This window comes from Nomascus leucogenys, chromosome 17, assembly GCF_006542625.1.
Source record: "Nomascus leucogenys isolate Asia chromosome 17, Asia_NLE_v1, whole genome shotgun sequence".
Classification (NCBI taxonomy): Eukaryota; Metazoa; Chordata; class Mammalia; order Primates; family Hylobatidae; genus Nomascus; species Nomascus leucogenys.
Window position 1 is genome coordinate 83,258,320 of NC_044397.1, and position 20,021 is coordinate 83,278,340.

At 39.0% G+C, this 20,021-nt stretch overlaps 1 protein-coding gene across 1 annotated transcript; it reads right to left on the reverse strand.

Moving 5' to 3' along the window:
- Positions 1-1,929: 1,929 nt before the first annotated feature.
- On the reverse strand, positions 1,930-19,320 carry LOC100589072 (zinc finger protein 780A). Its single transcript, XM_030796011.1, is given in 11 exon segments — positions 1,930-2,857; positions 2,860-3,029; positions 3,031-3,203; positions 3,206-3,255; positions 3,258-3,447; positions 3,449-4,716; positions 10,359-10,454; positions 11,651-11,777; positions 13,260-13,313; positions 18,597-18,667; positions 19,297-19,320. Coding segments are annotated over 9 exon segments (2,157 nt in total). The 5' UTR covers positions 13,269-13,313; positions 18,597-18,667; positions 19,297-19,320; the 3' UTR covers positions 1,930-2,783.
- Between the last annotated feature and the right edge of the window lie 701 nt (positions 19,321-20,021).

Here is a 20,021-nt window from a genome sequence, read left to right on the forward strand (position 1 = left end):
AGAAAATTATAACTTTACTTATGATTATAGATGCAATTAAATGTTAAGAAATAGAATTAAGTAGTCTATCAAAAGCATAATAATCTGATAAGGGTATGTATATTCACAAAAAGAAGAAAGCTATCAATATAAATTATAATTTTATAGATTTTTAAATGCACTGGAATAAAATCACAAAGGATTATTATTGACTTTTTAAAAAGTTAATCTAATTCATGATGCCACAATGGTATCATGTTTTATAGCTTGATTTAAAGGCTTAATTTTTTTCAAAGTTTATCAACATGTACCAGCCATGATGTATAGGTGCTGATGATAAATGCTGAACAAAAACAAGGTTCCAGACAAAACAATCTTGGCTCCCTGAATAAACTAGAGGGTGCTAATTTTATACTGAGTATACTGTCAGCCTTATCACACAAGTTGACTTATGTTGACACCTTAATGGCATTCATTTTTGAATAGTCTACTTCAATTTTCATTTTGTATTCAATCCACAGCTAAAATACACATGACTATAAATATTCAGAGGTCAAAGTCTCTCCATAGATTATTTACCCACTACAAATTAGATCTTTACAATGGACTTATGGCGGTTACAAGCTTACCCAAATGATCAAACTTAGTTTCACTAATGCAAGGACCTGTACTTAAATGTTTTCTGACAGTAAAACATGACATACAAATAGCCTACAAAGTATTCTTCCCCAAAATGTTTAATCTGACCTAACAGAGCCTCTGGACTCACTCAAATTCCCTTGTACAGAATATGCAACAAAGAGAACAAGGCTAAATGACACCATAAAGAAAGAAATCTAAACACATAGTCAACTTTCCTGGGCTAGTCAAAATTCAATCTCATTTTTTAAGAATGAGGAGATGGACCAGGCCTTTTCAAAACTATCAAGCAGATAGTCAGGGCCTGTGAAGTGTGCCAAAGAAATAATCCCCTGCACTGCAGGCCATACATTTCAATCCCTGTATCTTTAACCTCCTTGTTAAATTTGTCTTTTCCAGAATCAAAGCTGTAAAGCTACAAATAGTTCTTCAAATGGAGCCCCAGATGCAGTCCATGACTAAAATCTACCGTGGACCCCTGCACCGCCCTGCTAGCCCATGCTGCAATGTTAATGACATCGAAGCCACCTCTCCCGAGGAAATCTCAACTGCACAACCTCTACTACACCCCAATTCAGCAGGAAGCAATTAGAGTGGTTGTTGGCCAACCTCCCCAACAGCACTTGGGTTTTCCTGTTGAGAGGGGGGACTGAGAGACAGGACTAGCTGGATTTCCTAGGCCGATTAAGAATCCCTAAGCCTAGCTGGGAAGGTGGCCACATCCACCTTTAAACACAGGGCTTGCAACTTAGCTCACACCCGACCAATCAGGTAGGAAAGAGAGCTCACTAAAATGCTAATTAGGCAAAAACAGGAGGTAAAGAAATAGCCAATCATCTATTGCTTGAGAGCACAGCGGGAGGGACAATGATCAGGATATAAACCCAGGCATTCCAGCTGGCAACGGCTACCCTCTTTGGGTCCCCTCCCTTTGTATGGGAGCTCTGTTTTCACTCTATGAAATCTTGCAACCGCAAAAAAAAAAAAAAAAAAAAAAAAAAAGAATGAGGAGAAATGTTCTAGGTCAGTGGCTCTCTAACTCTGGTTGGTATCACAATCACCTGGAGAAATAATAAAAAACAGAGGCCCAGACTTATAAGCTAGGGCTTAAGCCTCTGTAGCTTTACTAAGTTCCACTGTTGATTCTAATACCTACCAAAATTCGAGAGCCTACATTCATAGGATTTCCAGGCTACAACATACTAAAAAGAGATAACCAAATGCAATGCAGATTCTGCAATGGATTCTCCTTTGAATATGAATAGCTGTAAAAGATGGTTTGGAAGCCAATGAAGAAATCTGAAAATGAAATGATATTACAGAATTATGAATACTTTCCTTAAGGGTAATTATGGTACAATGGCTATATGATATTGTATTTATGTTTGGTTGATACACATGTTGATTAAATAAAGGGTAAAGTATCATGATGTCTAAAACTTATACTCAATGGTACAACAAATATACAGAAAATAAAAGTGCAAATTGTTAACAATTTTGAATCTAGGTTGGGGCGTATGATTGTATATTTGACTATTCTTTCAAAACCCACAACAAGTATCAACTAGGTTTACCATCTTTTATGGGCAGGATTTGTGGTATCCCAAAGCAATTACAATAGTAACATCAAAAATCACTGGTCATTGATCACCATGATAGATATATAACAATGAAAAAGTTTGAAATATTCTGAGAATTACCAAAATGTGACATAAAGACATGAAATGCACAAATGATGTTGGGAAAATGGACCTGATCGTCTTGCTTACCACAGGGTTGCCACAAACCTTCAGTTTGTATAAAACACAATAACTGCAATGCACAATTCAGCGAGGTATGCCTGTATCTGGTAAATCATTTCATAGGGAGTATATTGTGAACATGACAACTACCCTATATTCCTCATTCAAAGACTTTCTCACAAGAATTATCTTCTCCGAACTCTAAGGTATTTAGTGTGGCTATAAAACGCCCCACATTCCTTATACTCAAAGATTTCTCGGAAGTATGAATACTCAGAAGTTGAGCAAATCCCAGGCCATGATGAAAGTTCTTCACACATTCTTTTATGTTCACAAGATTTCTCATCAATATGAGCTTCTGGTGTTGAGTAAATTTTTCATACACGTGAAGGCTTGTCCACACCCCTTATAGTCACAAAATTTTTAACTATTATGAATTTTCTGATGTTGAGACAGCTGATCATCCACAGTAAATGCTTTCCCACATTCCTTATATTATAGGGTTTCTCACCAGTATGAATTTTAACATGTTGAACAATGTTTGAGCTATAACTAAAGGTCTTCCCACATTCTGTACATTCACAGGGTTTCACACCAGTATGAATTCTTTGATGTGCAGTCAGGACCAAACTAAATCTGAAAGTTTTCCCACACTCCTTACATTCATAGTTTCTCACCAGTATGAATACTGTGATGTTGAACAAGGTTTGAGCCACTACTGAAGGCCTTCCCACATTTCTCAAATTCAAATGGCTTCTCGCCAGTATGAATGACCTGAAGTCCAGCAAGCTGTGTCAGAAAACTGAAGGCCTTTCCACATTCTTTACATTCAAAGGGTTTTTTTTACCAATATGAATTCGGTAATGTTAAATAAGTTGGTAATGATATCTAAGGGTCTTCCTCCACTCTTGCATACAAAGAGTTTCTCACTGGAATGAATTTTCTGATGCTGAGTAAGGTTTGAACCACAACTGAAGCCTTTCCCACACCCCTTACATTCACATGGTTTTACACCAGCATGAATACTCTGATGTTGAACAAGGTTTGAGACACGATTAAAGGACTTCCCACATTCTTTACATTCAAGATGGCTTCTCACCTGTGTGAATGTTCTGATGGCGATTAAGCTGGGTGTGAAGACTAAAGGCCTTGCCACATTCCTTACATTCAAAGGGTTTCTCACCAGTATGCAATTTCTGATGTCGAACAAGTTGCATATGAAGTCGAAAGGCTTTCCCACACTCCTTACATTCGAAGGGTTTCTCACCAGTATGCAATTTCTGATGTCGAATAAGGTGCATATGAAGTCGAAAGGCTTTCCCACATTCCTTACATTCAAAGGGTTTCTTTCCAGTATGAATACTTCGATGTTGATTAAGATTTGAACCACGACGAAAGAATTTCCCACATTCCTTACATTCAAATGGTTTCTCACCTGTGTGAGTTTTCTGATGTTGGGAAAGTTGTAGGTAAAGTCTAAAAGCCTTCCCACACTCTTTACATTCATAGGGCTTCTCACCAGTGTGAATACTCTGATGTTGAACAAGGCTTGAGCCACGATTGAAGGCCTTCCCACAGTCTTGACATTCAAATGGCTTGTCACCAGTATGAATTCGAGAATGTTCAATAAGTTGGCAATGATATCTAAAGGCCATCTCACATTCCCTACATACAAAAGGTTTCTCATTGGAATGAATTTTCTGATGCTGAATAAGGTGTGCACCACGATTAAAGCCTTTCCCACACTCCTTACATTCATATGGTTTTACACCAGAATGAATACTCTGATGTTGAACAAGGTTTGAACTACGATTAAAGGACTTCCCACATTCCTTACATTCAAACAGTTTCTCACCTGTGTGAATGTTCTTATGGCGATTAAGCAGGGTAAGAAGACTAAAGGCCTTTCCACATTCGTTACATTCAAAAGGTTTCTCACCAGTATGAAATTTCTGATGTCGAGTAAATTGTATGTGAAGTCGAAAGGCTTTCCCACACTCCTTACATTCAAAGGGTTTCTCTCCAGTATGAATACTCTGATGCTGAATAAGATTTGCACTACGACTAAAGTATTTCCCACATTCCTTACATTCATACGGTTTATGTGTATTGCAAAAAAGAGAAGCATGAGGAGTATAAGTAGGCAGTTTTTCATAGCTGATCATCTTTTGATTGATATGTCTTTCTTGATATCCCTGTAGTCCCTCAAATCTTCTATATTCTGAGTCATTTCTAAAATAAAAGGCCTCAAGGCCAAGAGTTGTACTTATTTGCTTTATAACCTGTTCAGGTAAATTTACTTCAGAGGCATCATTTTCTGGAGATACTTTCTCAGGTCCATATTTTGACTCCAAATCTGAAAGAAATGCAGAAAGCAAACCTATTTTATTTTCCTATAACACACATGCATACAAAGTCCTTTCATCAACTGAAATCATCAATTCAAACCAATAAAACCTATATTGGTTTTATTAGCCAAAACCAACAAAGTTGGTAGATAGAACCTTTCTCATATCACTTCTGTTTCCAGTGGAAGCAAATGCACACCTGAACTAGCCTGGTTATGTACATGTAAAAATTGGAAAATGAACCACAGAAGGTTGAACCTAACTAGGTCGACTATCTGTTGAAACATACTCATATGTTATATAGGACTTAAGACCATGAGACCCATAGCTTCATAGTCAGTAATTAGAATGTCCAGGATACAATCCAAATATACTGGCATATACAAGAAAATTTCAACTCACATTGGAAAAGAAAATAAACAGCAGCATTCTGCCAGGGGCCTGGGGATCACCCCATCCCTGCTTAACACAAGAACTAGCACATACAACTGGGGGGCCTAAGGTCAAGTCCACCAGAGCCAGCTCTGTGCCTAAGTCCCCAAGCACACCATCTGCGGACCTGGGGATCACCCTGATCCATCTACCACCTTTGCTACCTAAGCACTCATCACAGAGGCCTGAGGTCGGACCCATACAACCTGCTGCTACCTCCACAACTGGCACCCACCTGTACTCACAACCAGAAGTTCTGGGGACTGGCCCACCCACCCCATCACAGTCACCTCCAACACCAAGCACTTACTGCTTGGGAGCCAGAAGGTTGTCCTGTTCACTACTACTACCATCACCCATGTCACGCTTGCTGCCCAAGAGTCCAAGACCCCATCCACCTACCCATCATACCACTACCATTGCCAGCACCATCCAAACTATGAGGAGGCCAAAGAATCAATGTGCCTAGACACACTAATACTAGTACCAGCATACACTACCCTGGAGCCTCAAAACAGGCATGTCTGGACTGCCACTGCCACCACCAGAGCCCAAGGACTTGCCTACCTAGTGTCCTTGTGCTAGGCCATTCTTGCATTAAAGGAATACCTGAGACTGGGTAATTTATGAAAAAATGAGTATTAACTGGCTCATGGTTCTGCAGGTTGTACAAGCATGGCGCTGGCATCTGCTCAGCTTCTGGGGAGGCCTCAGGGGGCTTTTACTCATAAAAGAAGGCAATGCAGGACAAAAAATGTCACACAGCAAGAGAAGGAGCAAGAGAGAGAACAAGGAGAAGTGCTATATACTTTTAAACAACCAGGTCTTGCAAGAACTCACTTAACTATTGTGAGGATAGCACCAAGGGGATGGTGCTAAGCCATTCATGAGAAATCAACTTCCATGATCCAATTACCTTCCACCAGTCCCCATCTCCAACACTGGGGATTACATTTCAACGTCAGATTTAGAGAGGAAAATATCTAAACTGTATCACTCCTCATCCCCAATAAAACTTCACCATACCCTCCACTAACCATCACAACCAAAGCCAATGAAGAAATCACAGACACCAATGACACTGTTTATAGCCAAAAAAAAAAAAAAAAAATCATAACACTGCATAACAACACTACTGCACACACCCAGAATCAAAGCGAAAATGCCCTATCCAAACCTATTAACCACAGATACATCTTTAGGAAAAAAGCCTCCTCTACAAAAGCAAATTCAAAAAAAAAAGAGAATAAATACAGGAAATAACAAAAAAAAAAGAGGGAAACATGACATCTCCACAGGAATATAATAATTCTCCAGAAACATTCCAATGGGGGAAAAATGCTATATCCTAGCAAAAGAATTCAAAATAATTATATTAAAGAAGCTAAGTGAGATACAAGAGAATTTGGAAGAACAATACAAAGAAATCAGAAAAAAAAAACCCTCAGGATAAGAAGAAATTTATCAATTTCATTATAAAAAAGAACCAAACAGAAATTCTGAAACTGAGTAATTCATTGAATAAAATATAAAATACATTCAAAATCTTCAACAACAGACTAGATCAAGTAGAAGACTCTCAGAACATAAAGCTAATTCTTTTGAAATAACCCAGTCAGACAAAAAATAGAAAAACAAAAAAAGAAGAAGAAACAAAGACCCTATATGGGACATCATAAAACAACCAAATATTTGAAATTTTGAGGTCCCAGAGATGAAGAGAAAAAATAAAGGAAAGAAAATCTATTTAATGAAATAACAGCTGGAAACTTTCCATTTCTAGCAAGAGATGTAGACATCCAGATACAGGAAGCTCAAAGATACCCAAATAGATAACAACACAAAAAGATCTTCTCCATGACACATTATGGTCAAAATACAAGTCAAAGACAAAGAGACAATACTAAAAACAGCAAGAGAAAAGCATCTAGTCACTTACAAGGGAACTCTCATCAGCCGAACAGCAGATTTCTCAACAGAAAGAAATGAGAGACAATGAAATGATATATTCAAAGTGTTGAAAGAAAAAACTTGCCAGTCAAGGATACTAGCCTCAGCAAATTATAAAACATAAATGAAGAAGAAATAATCTTTCCCAGACAAAAGCTGAGGGCAGACCAGCTCTACAAGATATGCTTAAGAGTCCTACACCTAGTAGTGAAAGAATATCTACCATTGTGAAAACACACAAAATTATAAAACCCACTGACACAGCAAACACACAAATAAGCAGAAAGAACTCAAATGTTACCCCTATAGAAAACAACCAAATCACAATGATAAAAAATAAAAGAGAAAAAAAGGAACAAAGGATATACAAATCAACTAGAAATCAATTAATAAAATGACAAGAATAAGCCCTCACATATCAGTAATCACACTGAATGTAAATGGATTAAACTTTTCATCTAAAAGATATAGATGGAATGGATTTTTTAAAAAGTGACCCAATTATATGCTGCCAACAGACTCATCTCGCTGGTAAAGACACATATGGATTGACAGTAAAGGAATGGTAAAAGATATTCCATGCAAATGGAAACCAAAAGTGAGCAGGAATAGCTATATTTATATCAGACAAAGATTTTAAGTCAAAAGTGGCAAAAAAGAGACAAAGAAGATCACTGTATAATGATAAAGCGATCAATTCTGTAAGAGGATATGATAATTCTAAACATACTATAATCCCAACACCAGAACACCCAGATATATAAGGTGAATATTATTAGATCAAAAGGGAGAGACATGTACTCCAGTGCAATAATCGTTGGGGATTTCAACACCCCACTCTGAATTAGACAGATCATCTAGATAGAAAATTAACAAGGAACATTGGATTTAAACTTCACATTAGACAAAACAGGCCTAACAGACATTTACTGAACATTTCATCAAATAGCTACAGAATACACATTTTCTCATTAGCACACAGAACATTCTCTAGGATAGACCATATGTTAGGATGCAATTCTTAACAAATTCTTCAAAACCAAGATTATATCAAGTCTCTTCTCAGACATGGAATAGAACAAGAAATCAGTAACAAGGGGAACTTTGGAAACTGTACAACACATGGAAATTAAACAACCTGCTCCTACATAACCACTGGGTCAAGAAAGAAATTAAGGAGGAAACTAAAAAATTTCTTGAAACACATGAAAATCAGAATACAACACACCAAAACCTATGGGATACAGCAAAAGCACTGCTAAGAGCGAAGTTGATGGCAATAAGCACCTACATTGAAAAAGTAGAAACATTTCAAATAAACAATCTAATGAAATCAGGGTAGAACTAAATAAAATACAGGCTAAATAATACAAAAGATCAATGAAATGAAAAGTTGTTTTTTAAAAAACATAAATAAAATTAATAAACCACTAGCTAGACTAACCAAGAAGAAAAGAGAATAAGCAAAATCAGAAATAAAAAAGGAGATATTACCACTGACACCACAGAAACAGAAAAGATCATTGAAATAGAAAAGCTGAACAGACCAATAATGAGTAATGAGATTGAATCAGTAATAAAATGTTGCCCAAAAAAGAAAACTCCAGGACTGATGGCTTCACTGCTGAATTCTATCTACCAAACTCTCAAAGAACTAATATACCAATTCTCCTCAAACTATTCCAAAAAATTTCAGAGAATGGAATTCTCCTTAACTCTTTCTATGAAGCTGGCATACCATGAAACCAAAACCAGACAAGGAAGAAACAAAAAAAAAGAAAATAGTTCTAACCTAGTCACATGAATGTCTATGTTTATTGTAGTACTATTCATAATAGCAAAGACATGGAATCAACCTAAATGTCTATCAATGGTTACCTGGATAAAGAAAATGTGGTACATATACACCAGGGAATACTACGCAACCATAAAAAAGAACAAGATTATGTGTAGCAATATGGATGGCGCTGGATGCCATTATCCTAAGCAAATTAATAAAGGAACAGAAAACCAAATACTAGATATTCTCACTTATAAATGGGAGCTAAACACCGAGTACACATGGACACAAAGAACAGAAAAACAGACATCAGGGCCTACTTGAGAGCAGAGGGTGGGAGGACAAAGATCCAAAAACTACCTATTGGGTACTATGCTTATTACCTGGGTGGTGAAATAATCTGTACACCAAACCCACCAAAACATGCAATTTACCCATATAACAAACCCACTTATGTACCCCTTGGACCTAAAATAAAAGTTGGAAAATAATAATTAAAAATAAATAAATAAATGGTGCTGGAACAACTGGATATCCACATGCGATAGAATGAAACCAGACCCCTATGTCTCACCATATACAAAAATCAACTGGAAATGGATTAAAGATTTAAATTTAAGACTCAAAACTATAAAACAACTAAAAGAAAACATAAAGGAAGTGCTTCAGGACATTGACCTAGGCAAAAATTCTCTGGTTAACACTGCAAAAGCATAGGCAGCAAAAACAAAAATAGACAAATGGGACTATATTAAACCAAACGCTTCTGCAGAGCAAAGGAAACTATCATCAGAGGGAATAGACAAAATTAAATGAGAGAAATTATTTGCAAACTATTTATCTGACAAGAGACTCAAATAACAGCAAAAAAAAAAAAAAATCCAATTAAAAAGTTGGCAAATGGGCTGGGCACGATGACTCACACCTGTAATCCCAGGGCTTTGGGAGGCCGAGGCGGGCAGATTACCTGAGGTCAGGAGTTCAGGAACAACCTGGCCAACATGGTGAAACTCCATCTCTACTAAAAATACAAAAATTAGCCAGGTGTGGAGGTGGGCGCCCATCATCCCAGCTACTTGAGAAGCTGAGGCATGAGAATTGCTTGAACCCAAGAGACAGAGGTTGCAGTGAGCCAAGATCACATCACTGCACTCCACACTGCAGGACAGAGCAAGATTCCATCTTAAAAAAAAAAAAAAAAAAAGGTTTACACTGGGAAAAAAAGAGAGAACTTACTCCACTACTCCACTAAAAGGGGAAGGAAATAAGAGAACAGAAATTAGGTGATTAGTAAATGATGAAGTTCCTTGGTGATGGCTTCTACTATAATCTTTGTTTCCTTCCCAGGTCTTGGGCATTTTTATCCGACAGGACTTGGGTCGTTGAAGAAAGCTTTTCAAACCACATCTCAAGGGTATGACTCCTTGCTGAGCACATGGCTGTCCGGGACAATGATGGCTTCCCCCCGCCTGCTTTACCCTCACTTACCTGGATACCGTCTGTTTGTTTCTTTCCTTACAACCATCCAGGGCTCTTTCTCTTGCTCTAGTAACGTAATCACATCTGGTTTAGAAATGGAACTTCCTGCTTAAAAGAAATGACACATGTAGAATTTTTTTAATACAAATTTTTTTTTTTCAAATCTTTGTGACTTGCTTAAACTTACAATAAATTACAAGTCAAAACAATATTGAGAAGAGACTTCAGATAAGAGTGAGAGGTTGAGTAAGAGAACTCTTTTCTAACTATGTTAGAAAAGGACTTTCTTTCATTTAAACTCAGAATCTTATCCCTCGAAAAGAGGTATAACTGAATGGTTGACAGCGGGAAACTTCAAGCCAGACTGCCAGGTTCAAATCCTGTCTCTGCTACTTCACTAGCAGTATGACCTCAGGTAAGTCACTTAAACTCTGTCCTTCAGTGTTCCCAACTCTAAAATGGGGATGATACAATACCTATTTTATAGGATTGATACTAAGACAAAATAAGTTATATATATGCAAAATACTTCTAACATTGCCTGATATACAGTAGCACAAAGTCAAGAATTATTGTTTATTATTGTCATTTATTTTGCATCCTTAGACATTTACAGCTTACTCAGTATATTCACTCAATGAAAATACATAAACTCAGTGGTCTGAAACTTTCAACTACAAAACAACAGAATGTTTATTGAAGGAAATGAAATGCATTCACTTTAGTGTTAAATGAATTTCTGTCAACCCAATCAGTATATGTAAATAACAGACATTTTTGTTTGTTTGTTTTTGGTTTTGAGACAGGGTCTCGGTCTATTGCCCAGGCTGGAGTGCAGTGATGGGTACAGCTCACTGCAGCCTCAACCTCCCAGTGATCACAGAGGTTTCTCTGATAGAAAAATTCAAGACACTCTTCTCCTTACAGGTGGGTTAGAAAAACAAAAACAAACCAACAAACGGAAAATCTACAGTAAATCTGAGATCAAACATAATATGAAACCTGGTTCTTAGACAGTATCTTTCAATGAAGGTACAAGATTTCAAATTCAGCCCCATGGTCATGAAGAGACAGGCAATTACAGAGAGGACCAGCGTAACGAAGGAGGCCACTGTGGAGTAGGCAAGATGCAGGGGCTCCAGGGAGGTGCCTGTTTTCAACCCAACAAATCTTAATCCATTCCTTTGGGAACAAGAAGAAGGAATTCAGCCACCTCTTAAAAGATAGCCCTGAAATTCACGGTGAAGAAAGCTGATATTCCAGAAAACAGATATAAAAATAGCTGGGACCAATGACCTTACCCAGTGAGATCAGGTGGCTGTAGTTCTCCAACATCACATCCCTGTACAAGGTCCTCTGATCAGGCTGCAGGCACTCCCACTCCTCCTGAGAGAAGTCAATGGCCACATCCCTGAATGTCACTGATCCCTGAAACCACAAACACATGTATTATGGTGAAATCGAAGAAAGCTGTTTCAAGATGAAAGGAGAGGAAGTGAAGGAGTGTACTGTAAGAAAAAAGCAATATGGAAATTCAGAGAGTGCCTGCACATTCTTCAAGAAGCCTCCTGCTGGCTGAGTATGGTGGCTCATGCCTATAGTCCCAGCACTTTGGGAAACAGAGATAGGAGGATTGCTTGAGCCTAGAAATTTGAGACCAGCCTGGGCAACATAACGATATCCCGTCTCTGCAAAAATTAAATAAGTAACTGTGTGTGGTATCACGTACCTGTAGTCCCAGCTACTCGGGAGGCTGAGGTAGGAGTATCGCTTGAGCCCAGGAGTTCAAGGCTATAGTGAACTGTGATCACGCCACTGCACTCCAGCCTGGGCCACAGAGCAAGACTGTCTCAGAGAAAAAAAAAAAAGGTGGCGTACAATTGAAGAATGTTCTTAATCCTCAAGTTCATTATGGTATGAGATGATAGCAAAAGTATTTTTTCTTGTCATGACAAATGATTTTTATAAGCTGCATGAAAGTCAATACAACTGATATATTAGATTTATTCATTTTTTTCTATTTATACGTTGAGGATGGCCAGGGCCTCTAAGGATTTCCCCAATTCTGATAATTTTTTTTTTTTCTGAGACAGAGTTTCACTCTGTTACCCAGGCTGGAGTGCAGTGGCTTGATCGTGGCTCACTGCAACCTCCACCTCCCAGGTTCAAGCGATTCTCCTGCCTCAGCCTCCTGTGTAGCTGGGATTACAGGTGCCCACCACCACAACAGGCTAATTTTTTTTTTTTTTTTTTTAGAAGAGATGGGGTTTCACCATGTTGGCCAGGCTGGTCTCAAACTCCTGACCTCAAGTGATCCACCACCCGCCTTGGCCTCCCAAAGTGCTGGGATTGCATGCGTGAGCCACCACGTCCAGCCAGAGAATCTGTAATCACCTATCATTCATGCCCTGAATTATCTGCTCCCTGTTACTGCCCACTGTCCTCACCGATCATTTTCCTAAAAGCCTCATAAAGCAGATCACCTTGTCACACTTGCAGACTGAGGCTACTCACTATGGAATTCTACCTTAGCTACCTGGAAAGCTCTGGTCTGTGAAGTTTCAAAGTGTTCCCAAGTATGGTCAATCATCTGTAACTTATCAAACCCATAAGACCCTGTTTCCCTGTGGGGACTGATTCCTCCACTGTTCCAATATTCTTCCTGACCAAGGTCTGAGCACAGAGCACAGACTGAATAACTTTTTCAAAGAAAACATCAAAGCCAGTAGGAAACAGAGGTACAAATAGGAAGAGCACTGACTTTTTTTTTTGTCACCAACCTTCACTGTAATGGGACAAACTGGGGTGTAAGATCATGGATGCTAGGTAAGAAGCTTCAGGTTAAATAACAACAGTCACCTAACCTGAAAGTCACCATATTTCAAGGAAAAGAGAGAAACACCAACTTACATGGACCATGTTTCTAGAATTACAAAATTGGTCAATCTTCCTCGGGCTTCTCCCCTGGAAAACAACAACAACAAAAAAGGCCATAATTAAAGCTGTGTCTCAAAAGCAAATAACTATTTTATCCTCCATTCCTACTTCTCAACTACTCCTGCTAACACACACACTTCCACCCGTCCCATCACTCCCCTTGTCCCCACACACATTCTCTCACAAATAAACTGGCAGTGAACAGGTGGAGTAGGGATGAAACCAAGCTCTTGCCTGCATCCCAGGGAACCTGTGGCAGAAGCATGAATGCCGAGCACAGGCATTTCTGCCTTGAAGTTGTGGCTTCCAGCCAGTGCTCCATTCTTGGGATACCTATCTTGGCCTAGGACTGGACCTCTGATCCTGCCCTTAGCAGATCCTCCTCCCCTAGTCCCACCTTTCAGAGCTGAGAAGGGATCGCATCATCAAAACCAGAACCTCTTTGTGAAATCAGGATTGGGTGCAGTGGGGGAAGGCATGAGAACTGGAAAGGATATAGACAGAATTGCACTGGCAGTGTTTAGCATTCTGAGTTCAGCAAAAGCCAGTTGGTTAATACAGTTCAGAACATCCACTTAATAGAATACAAAGTAAATATTAAATGTTCAAGATATATGATTAACAGAAAAATCAGGTTACAAAACAGGATAGATAATATGATTACATTTGTAAAATATATGTATATATAAATACTAATAAAAAGACTAACAGACATTAATAGAAAAAAATTTAGAAACTTATATACATGTTAAGAGTTCTCCTCTGTCTATTAGCTCCAGTTTTCTTCTTTTTGCTTAAGAGCGCTTCATGGCCGGGCACGGTGGCTCACACCTGTAATCCCAGCACTTTGGGAGGCCGAGGCAGGCAGATCACGAGGTCAGGAGATCGAGACCATCCTGGCCAACATGGTGATACCTCGTCTCTACTAAAAATACAAAAATTAGCTGGGTTTGGTGGCGCATGCCTGTAATCCCAGCTACTCGGGAGGCTGAGGCATGAGAATCGCTTGAACCCAGGAGGCGGAGGTTGCAGTAAGCTGAGATCGCACCACTGCACTCCAGCCTGGCAACAGAGAGAGCCTTCATATAAAAAAAAAAAAAATTGTAACTACATCCAGGCATTAACTTGGAATATATATAGTTATATTTACACACACACACACACATATATATATACACACACACATACGTGTGTGTTTGCATCTCTATATATGGACCTATACAAATGTACATACACATTTCTTTCCTATGAGGAAACTTCTCCAAATCAGATGAAAGACACTTTTTATTTAGATATCTCCCTTTGAACTGGGGGGAAAAAAATCAGGATACTCTAATGAGCTGTTGTTTTTACTTAACAAGTTTGTTTCCTTTATTTTCCAATTCTTGACCAACACTAAGATGTCTATGTTTTTCTATGCATGTTGGAGCAATCTCTAGAAAAAATTGTCTACAAGTCCCCAACCAATGTCTTGTATGCATTAATGATAGTCTATTACTACTTTTGAAGTAAAAAGTAAAAACAGAGTTATCAGGGAAAAAACCTGAGCCTGTCATGAGATTCAACAAAAGAGGTTAAAGTGACTATAACAAATAACATCAGCTAGTTCTAATATCCTTTAACTGTATCTCACCGATATAATTAGATATTCTCATTATCAAGATTCTTCTTTGAATGAACACAATGCAGATAAGTGGCATTTGCAAACTATGTGAGAAAATTTGTGGAATATACACCACCATGCTTGGTTCCCTTCTTCAACAAATAACCAATTAAAATATTATTTTAGATATAATCCTTATAGAATGCCTTTAGATAGAATTCTTACAGAATTCTTATACAAAAACTCTACCTTAGTATATGGGATTCATATACAATATAACAATTTCTTTTTGGGGGGCAGGGGTGGAGTCTCACTCTGTCACCCAGGCTGGAGTGCTGTGGTCTGATCTTGGCTCACTGCAACCTCAGCCTCCTAGGTTCAAACAATTCTCCTGCCTCAGCCTCCTGAGTAGCTGGGATTACAGGCACCCGCCACCACCCTCGGCTGGTTTTTGTATTTTTAGTAGAGACAAGGTTTCACCATGTTGGCAAGTCTGGTCTCAAACTCCTGACCTCAAATGATCTGCCTGTCTCAGCCTCCTAAAGTGCTGGGATTACAGGTGTGAGCCACCGCACCCCGCCCCATGTAACATTTTCTTGAGTATTATTGTTCATAGCATGAATATTGCTTAATGATATATCAAATATTTTTCTTTTCATAATTCCTTATAGACATCATTGTATTACCTGCATAATAATCTATCACTTGAGTCTATTATGATTAGCTTAATGATTTCTGTATTATAGGACACTTAGTTTATACAAGATCATTTACAATGTCATTCCAGATATCACAATCTTTTGATTCTAGACTACAGTTTCTCACCCTAGGCACTACTGACATATTGTGCTGGATAATTCTTAGTTGGGAGAGTGGGGAGAGGTATCCTGTGCATAACACAATGTTTAGCAGCATTCCTGACCTCTGTCCATTAGATCTAAGTAGCACCCTCCCTGACAGCATGACAACCAAAAGTTTCTAAACATCACCCCAGCTGAGAACCAATATTCTATCTAGATCAATGGATCCAAACCTCATGGGTCACATAAATTTTTTGATAATCTTATGAAATGATACATTATTTCTCCCGCTAAAACCCATATTTATAAATTTCTGTAATACTTCAATATTTTATTTCAAGAGCTTTTGGTCCCTGAGACCATAAATGGAGTCACAGGAACTCAGGTTAAGAATTTCTGTCCTACATTACTTACAGAAATAGGAAAAGACAAAAAATGCTAAAATTTGTATAGAACCACAAAAGACCCAAATAGCAAAGCAATCTTGAGCAAAAGGAACAAAGTTGGAAGCATCAAACTGACTTCAATATATACTACAAAGCTATAGTAACCAAAACAGCAGGGTACTGACATAAAAACAGACACACAGACCAAAGAAACAGAAGAGAGAGGCCCAAATAAATCCATATATTTATAACCAACCAAGTTCTGAGGAGGGTACCAAGAACATACAATGGGGAAAAGAGAGAATCTTCAAAAAATACTGTTGTGAAAAGTAGGTATCCATAGCAGAAAAATGAAATTAGACCCTTATCTCAAACCATCATACAAAAATCAACTCTAAACAGATTAAAGACTTAAATGTAAGATCCTAAACTATGAAACAAATAGAAGAAAACATAGGGGGAAAGCTCTGTGAAACTGATCTGAGCAATGATTTTTTTTGGGATATGACCTCAAAAGCACAGGTAACAAAAGCAAAAATGAACGAATTAAATTATATCAAGCTAAAAAGCTTCTGCACAGAAAAGGAAACAATCAACAAAGTGAAGAGACATCTTGTAGAATGAGAGAAAATATTTGCAACCATATATATGATAAGAGATTAAGATCCAAAATATACGCAGAAGTCAAACAACTCAACAGCAAAAAAAAACCTGATTAAAAGATGGGCAAAGAACCTGAACAGGCACATCCCAAAAGAAGACATATAAATGGCCAACAGTTTATGAAAAAATACTCAAAATCACTAATCATAAGGGAAATGAAAATTAAACCCGCAATAAGATATTACCTCATCCCTGTTAGGGTGGCTACTGGAAAGACAAATGTTAACAAGTATTGGCAAGAATGTAGAGAAAAGGGAATGCTTACACACTGTGGGTGAGAATGTAGATGGGCACAGCCATTATGGAAAACAGTAGGGAGGTTCCTCAAAAAATTAGAAACAGAACTACCATATGATCCAGCCATCCCACTACTGGAATATATTTCCAAAGGAAATGAAATCCGTATGTCAAAGAGATATCAGCATACCCATGTTTGTTGCAGCACTATTCACAATAACCAAGATAATGGCATCAACCTACGTGTCTAACAATGAATGAATGGATAAAGAAAATGTGGTATATATGCAGGTATATTTACACAAGGGAATACTATTTAGCCATAAAAAGCAGGAAATTCTGTCATTTGCAAAAGCATGGATGAACCTGGAGAACATCATATTAAGTGAAGTAAGCCAAGCACAGAAAGACACATGATCTCACTCTTCAGCCGAATCTAAAGAAGTTGATATCATAGAAGTGGAGAGTAGAATGGTATTTACAGATCTGGGGTAATATGGGTGAGGGAGGAAGGAGGGCAGTGTTGACTGGGGAAATGTTGGTCAAAGGATACAAAAGTTCAGGAAGATAAGAGAAATAAGTTCAAGAGATCTATTGCGCAACACGGTATCTACAATTAATAACAATATTCTGTAGTTCTTGAAAAATGCTAGGAGAGTGGATATTAAGTGTTCTCACCACAAAAATGATAACTATGTGAGGTAATGCATTGTTAATTAGCTAGATTTAGTCAGTCCACAATGTATACATACCATAAAACATCATGTTGCACATGATAAATACATACAATTATATCTGTCGATTTAAAAAGAAAGAATTTCTGTCCTAGATCATTTGAGCCCCTCACTCATTTTCTTAATATATAAGCAGCAGTCACAATGAATCACATATTCCCAATGCTCCTGTTCTATAGAGAGTCAAGGGGAATGACTTAAAAACAACAGTTAAAACATATTAAACATTATTACATGCCTAGCACTGCTCTAAGGGGCTTTACGATATTAATTCGTTCTAATGACAGAACCAACATTCCAACCCAGATACTACAGATCCACTCCCCTATTTTTAACCACAACAGCGTACTGCCTCTCACAGTCACACACACACACACGCCTAAAACACAACTGGAGCTGCCAAACCTCAGAGAGATCTGGCAAGTATTACAAATATCATCTCATGGACTCCCTGGAAAAATCCTGGCTCTTGTTGATACCAATTTCTGTGCGGTCACTTTTCCACTACCGAATGCCTCACAGACTAATGGAGATCATCCAACCATCTCCATTCTTCCCTGTTTTGAAAATGAGGTCTGTAAAGACCAACTGATGTCTGGTGTGTGATTCCACCTAAACGCTAATCTCCTCCTTCCCAAATATGGGTCTAAAATGGAGCTTTAATATTAACTACTGGAGGTGTATTTCTATACCAGCTTCGAAAAAGAGAGCGCACAGGAAGGTGTGAATGATTTGCCAAATTGTTTTGTGACTATTAGGTGGAAAGGTGAATGAGGGGGCAAGAATCAATTTGCATATCCCCCTAGATTCACTGAAAATTTAAGGGGAATCTCAGTATTCTAAAATCAAAAACGCATTTCTTGAACAAATACAAAGCATAAACTCACCCTTGACTTTTAGGTGTGCAGCAGTAACGCTCTCATCCTCCTCCAGGTCCTTCTTTTGGATAATAATACGACTGGAGAAGGATACGGCAAGCGTGAGACTCCAGGCATTTCTTGGAGCGCAGACTAAGTTTGAAAGCACCCTCCCTCCGTAGCCACAATTTCCCTCACTTCACACGAAATAGGACGGAAGTAAAAGGAAGAGGAATCGATTCAACCAGTACAACCAGTTTGGAGCTGGTTTCTGGGGACAGAGCTCTGAGGACGCTGTGGTTCTCAACATGTAGCTGCCTTCCTGGGGAACACTCGGGGGCACTTCTGCACTTTCTTGTGTAAAGCTTCATCCTCGGCTCAATATCTGACCTCCCTACTGGGGCCATCCCTCTGCTGCAGTCCCCGCAGCTGTGAAGGGAAAAGAGGGAGGAAGCAGCAGGAGCCTAGGGGCACCGGCACAGTGTCACTCAGCAAAGTGCGCTGCGTCCAGACGCCCTCCCGGGCCTGTGCATAGAACCTCACGCACACACTCACACAGTCCCCTCCGTCACTCATGATCTCACAATCCCCCTCCTCTGATACCCGCGCACACGCACGCCTGGGGATCCGGCAGATCCCGTCTGCACCCCGGAGTTCCTACTCTGAGCGCCTCCCTCTAGCCCACCGGCACTGTCGGGTCAGTCAGGCTCGAGCCCCAATCCGCAGAGACCTCCCGCAGCCACCGATGTCTTCCTCAGACGCGAAGACCTTACCCCACTACGTCGTCGACCCCGGAGACCGGAAGTGGACTGGCGCGGTGGCCGCTGGGAAATACAGTCCTGAACAGAAAAAGCCTCAGAAGCCTTGAGCTGTGATCCGTTCAGGTTGATCCCAGCATACTAATGGGGGCTGACCCCTAAGGGAGCCGAGCCTAGTGGATTCGTGGGAGTTCCAGCCCGCGGGGTGCACAGGTTGTTGCCATGGGCAAGGATCCCCATCTGAGAGGAGGGTTTTCCTCTCGGAGCGTCAGTATAACTTACTTTTTCTCTCCATGGAGAATGCAAATAAGCAGAACTTTTAAAGAAAGAAGAATTTAAAGTAAAATTATGTCAACATGTAGGTGCTTTAACTCCTTTGTCTCAGACCCCAGCGACAGGCTTCCACTTCTCTGTGCTATTTGAAGGGGACTTAGGATAAATTTGAAAAGCTCGAACTAAAGAATTGGTTGGTTATATACTAGGAGAGGAAGTGTGGAATCAAATGTCCTGGATTCTTCGACAGATTCTTCCTGTTATCTGGAGAGAAAAATGTGATTCAGGACGACATGGAAACGGATAAAAATACACAGAGAATTACTTGCCTTATCTTGAAGGATGAATAATTAACACTTTGTTAAAATAGTATAAACAAATGCAAAAAAGGGCTTGCTTTTCCTAGGAAGAGCCTGATTTCACT